Below are 5100 nucleotides of genomic sequence, written 5' to 3' on the forward strand. Positions count from 1 at the left end.
CCGCCAAACTGTTCATTACGGCGGCCACATTGGAGTTCCACTTGCATAGCTTGAATTTACCGGCAGCCAAGATGGTATTNCCTGCGCTTCGTTATGGCGCCGGTTCGCGGTGGAAATTGAAGCCCGAAAACGAATTCATCCGACAATGTATCCCAACGCAAGCCAAGGACCGTAGTATCCCGGTTTCCGATGACCCGTTCGCTCTGTGGTTTGTCGTCTTCCGCCAAACTGTTCATTACGGCGGCCACATTGGAGTTCCACTTGCATAGCTTGAATTTACCGGCAGCCAAGATGGTATTCACATTACGCGCCACAGTTACCGCTTCAGAACAAGAATCGAAGCTGATTAAAAAGTCATCCACACAGAAGGACGTTAGAATGGCGTTTCTGCCATCGGTGGCCATTTGCTGATCCATTATGAGACCAATGTTGTCATGTGCACATTGGTGGAGAGCGCGGACTACACGCCATACCATATGTAACTGTCTTCAGCCGATAAATTCCAACCGGTGCGGTTGGAGTATCACGCCAAAGAATGCGTTGGTAATTACGGTGCACTGCATCGACTTCCACCTGCCGGAACATTTTCTCAATATCCGCTATAAGTGCTACCCGGTACAGTCGGAATCTAAAGAGAATATGGACCAAGGGGTCCTGAATGGTTGGCCCAACCATCAGCACATCGTTCAGGGAGACGCCTGTGGGAGTACGAGCTGAAGCATTAAATACTACACGGAACTTTGCCAGAACAGCATGATGGGGTATGTAGTACTCGGCGGCCGTTCGTTCCTCATTGGCGACTCGCTCCATATGCCCCAAGGCGGCATACTCGCGCATGAAATCGGTATACTTGGAATGAAGCTCGTCATCACCGGCCAGTCTCCGCTCAATTCTAAGAAACTGCTGTAAAGCCTGCGTATAAGAATCGCCCAAGTCTACACTTTTATGGAAAGGGAGCTGGACTACATACCGCCCTTCCGCTGTACGGGTATGTGTCATCGCAAAAAATTGCTCACACTCGTCGTCTTCGGTGACAGCTGTGTTTGAGGGTAGTTCCTCCCATTTCCAAAAATAACGGACAAGCTCTTCCAAGGATACCTCCGAGTCACAAATCTTAGCATGAAGTGATTGAGGTCGATGTGTAGTTGAAGAGCCTCCGTTGGCCGGCCCAAACCCCACCCAACCGAGACTGGTGCGTTGTGCGTGTGGTTGGTCTGTAGGCCTCCTAACGATACCAGCCTCCACAGTTAGACCCCAAACATCAGCGCCGAGAAGAATATCCACTGGGCCTGGTGTACCAAAGTGTGGATCTGCAAGTGGGAGACCATGTAAATGTTTCCATGACGATGTCGCAACCGGTACGCCAGGAGTAAGGGACGTGATCGAAGGAATTATCAGCACATTGATGATCAATGCAAAGTCTGAGGAGTGTGACTGTAACGTTAGCTTGGCGCCACCTGAAGTGTGAGTATGAGCGGCTGCGCCAATACCTTCCACCGCCACATTGTGTTTGCGTCTACGTAATTGCAGCTGATTTGCTAATTTCTCCGTTACAAAACTTACCTGCGAACCAGGATCGCAGAGAATGCGGGCGATGCGCCGAATGGAGGACGTGCCGATCGCATAGACACTTGCCGTTGCCAACAGAACCATAGGTTGACCATGTGTTAAGCAAGAAACCAAATTACTAGCGAGTGTTGATTGTTCAGAGGGTACCATGTTACGCGGTGATGGGCTGCCCGATGTCGCTGCTTCAATTTGATTATGTTCCGCACGGCAAAAAATGGTGTTGTGCTTTCGGCCGCATCGCCGACACCCACCTGAAGGACACTGTTTTATCATACAAACAAATTAAAACACAGGTTAGAAGTTTTCAATGCCTTGAAGCGCTCTTCTGCTCCCAAAGCTAACAACGAAGGACAGCGCATGACGCGATGCTCGCCCCCGCAACTAATGCATTGCCCCTCTTCTGTTCTGACAAGATGAGTTTGTAGGGCCCGAGATTTTTTTCGTGCATCTGAATGCCCAGCTCCAGCTGTCGCAATGGGAAAGTTTGCCCCACCATCACAAGCCAGGCTATGAGCGCGTTTTTCCAAAAATTTGAGCAAGTCTTCTAAGTTGGGAATGTCCGCTGTTGTAAGGCTCATATTCCAGTGCCGCTGCACCATGGTGGGCACCTTCGATACCACAATTGGCACCATAATGGCGTCCCAACTATTTACCGGTAGCTCCATGACCTGCAATGCTCGTAGAGACTCTCTAACCTGGTCGACAACGGACAACAATGCCTTTTGACTGTCTTCTGTAGTAGGCTTCATATTGAGCTACCGAGTTACATGGGCTTCGGCTAAGTGCCGCCGGCTATTATACCTGTCGTTCAAGGCCTTCCAGACCTCCTCATACCCACCGGAGTAATGACTGCCAATTAGGGGCACCGATTCCACTGGAATGGCTTGCCGTAACTTTGCCAACTTGTAAGCTTCGGGATATTGCTGTTTGTGTATTAACGACTCGAATAAGTCTCTGAATGCTAGCCAATTATGTAGTTGGCCATCGAAACTGGGAACCACCAATGGATCCAATTTCAATTGAAACTGCGGCTGCGGCTGCTCCCTAACCTGTACCGATGAGGCGGGCGGCGATGAAGTGGCTTCTTTCAATTGACGCGAGACCAATGCCACTGCCTCATTGTAGATGCCCTCTACCTTATCCCACAGATCTTCGTGCAGAGCGAATTCCTCCTTGGTGGCAATCGCAACCAATTTGTCATGATTAACCTTTCGTGAAGTAGGACCGTAGGGCAGCCAGCTCCTGCTCTAATTGACACGTGTCCCAGCTTTTGCCATTGAGTCTTATTCTCTCTGCTGATTTTTGGATGGCATTGCTCGCCGCCAAACGTAGGTTTAATTCAGCCATATCGAATTAACAATTTACCTAAGTAAGGTCCTCACAGGAGGCACCAAAAATGTAGCAAGAAAATAAAAGATAACCAAACTTCCGGAAGCAACGTGGAGAAAAAAAAAGTCCCTTTATTTGAGATAACAAGCCAGAGCTAGAATCGATAACTACAAATCGAAATATTGATGTGGTGATGCCATCTTGCAACCCTTAACATGGGGTCACACGATACATCAGCCGTTGATGTGACTTAATACTAAACACCCCCGATAGGAAGAAAATGGTCACTATATAAAGTGCGGTTCTACTATTGACCTGTAAACCAATGTTTTATATCTTCTTCCCAAGTACTTACACGATCTCTTTATAACGCCAATTTTTTAGCAATCTTGTTGACTGCATACTCCACGTGCTCATCAAACTTTAGTTTGTTGGCAATTACTACGTTTGTACATAAGCTATTTGCAAATGAAAATAATTTGCAAATACCTAACTCACTGTTTATTGGATGGTGAAAAATTCTTTTTTAATATTGCCTGATTATAAAACGGCAATAATATGACCATCGGAAAAGAAAATAAACCTAAGAATGGCGGCGTCTTGCGCTTATTTGCAAATACTAATCAATACTTATTTGCGTGATTTAGTTATTTGCAAATCAAAAATTAACTTAGCGTTTACACGGCAAAGTTTACCATTTTGCAAATTGTTATTTGCAAATAATACGTGCGTATAAACGTAGTATATGTATATTCCGAGGTACTTGACACATTTCACCTCTTCGATATTTTCATCTTTGATTTTTAATTCACGGCTTATGGAGTCAGCATTTGCCGCTCTGGAAAATACCATAAAGTTAGTCTTTTTCACATTCAGTTTGAGTTTATTTGAACACAGCCATTGATACAAAGAATTAAGATCTTCTTGCATTTTGACAATCGCATTTGGTAGTACTCTATCACTGATCGTTAACAAGGCATCGGTCTAACGAAAACCATGTAAATCCCAATTTCAAACTTTGTGCCACAATTAATAAAATTCCTCACAGTTTCACCAAAATTTCAAACCAAGGCGAATTTATATAAGGTGGTGTTGTTTCATCAGCTGTGAGTATCGTTTGATTGTCGAAATATTGTATTTCGCTAGTGAGTGAGTGAAAACGTGAGAGCGTTTGTATTTTCTGTCGCCCTTTTTCCTTCGGGGAAGAATAGCTGAAATTTGACAATGGCCCGCTAAAAGCAAAAACAAAATACAAGTAATTGTTGTATTTGTTGAATCGATACCACCTTATATATATTCGCCTTGTTTCAAACTTTGGAATCAGAATTTTGAGAAAAATGTTTGGTATGCAATTTTATAGTCCATTAAATTTTAGTATAATAAACAGTGTCACGCATTTTTTTATATACAAAGAAGGTCGTTTTTATATGGAAGAAAATTCGTGACACTGTTAGCAAAAAAATTGTCAAAAATCAACCAGATATTTGAGCAACTTGAAACCTTTTTTAAATAAATGAATTCATAGGGTTGGCTTTCCAAAACGGAACCAATCGAAATTTCAGCGAAAGTATATGGAATTTAGACATGAAACTTGGTCAGGATGTTGGGGTAGGCTTTCTCTACATGAATATATCACTCTCACAAAGTAGTTGCTAATAGTATTTAAGCAATTTGTTGTTAAATAATCTTCACTAACACCCCAAATTTTTGTACAAAATGCCACTTATCAATTGATTTTGGTTGATATACAATATCTTCAATGTTCACGTGCGTATTTTATACTTTTAATATATATATATTCATCAATTAATTAAGTAAAACGCGCTTATAAATCCGTTCACTCGTTTTACCATTTTTCACAAACAAACAGAAATAACAATCGCCGACAGTAAGAGCAAATGTATAAAATACAACTATAAACCATATCATTTTCGTTTTTGATTCAAAATTTTCCCCTGCTGGCTTTTTATTATAAAATCGATACTTCGATAAATAATGAAATAAATAATGAATTTTTATTATTTATTGAAGTATCGATTTTATAATAAAAAGCGCCGCGGTCGAAAATTTTTCATAAAAAAATCGCGCGATTTTTAATTAACAATTTTCATTATTTATCGAAGTATCGATTTTATAATAAAAAGCGTCACAGGGTCAAATTTCAGCTATTCTTCCCCGAAGGAAAAAGGGCGACAGAAAATA

At 42.5% G+C, this 5100-nt stretch overlaps 2 protein-coding genes across 2 annotated transcripts; both read right to left on the minus strand.

Annotated features, from left to right (window-relative positions):
* Positions 1-60: 60 nt before the first annotated feature.
* LOC108382605 (uncharacterized) lies at positions 61-416 on the minus strand (the record flags this gene model as incomplete). The annotated part of the gene is made up of 1 exon (XM_017638976.1): positions 61-416. A coding segment is annotated over exon 1 (356 nt), but the record flags the coding sequence as incomplete, so codon positions are not given.
* A 16-nt stretch (positions 417-432) lies between these two features.
* Positions 433-1719, minus strand: LOC108382606 (uncharacterized). The gene has a single exon (XM_017638977.1). The coding sequence runs from the start codon at positions 1717-1719 to the stop codon at positions 433-435; it is 1287 nt and encodes a 428-aa protein (XP_017494466.1).
* Between the last annotated feature and the right edge of the window lie 3381 nt (positions 1720-5100).

This window comes from Rhagoletis zephyria, unplaced genomic scaffold (assembly GCF_001687245.7).
Source record: "Rhagoletis zephyria isolate East Lansing unplaced genomic scaffold, Rhagoletis_zephyria_1.1 Rzeph_scaffold_27746, whole genome shotgun sequence".
Lineage (NCBI taxonomy): Eukaryota > Metazoa > Arthropoda > Insecta > Diptera > Tephritidae > Rhagoletis > Rhagoletis zephyria.

Bases quoted from the DNA above. Each gene is read 5' to 3' on its own strand.
- LOC108382606 (XM_017638977.1), bottom strand. From the start codon at position 1,719: ATGGTACCCTCTGAACAATCAACACTCGCTAGTAATTTGGTTTCTTGC.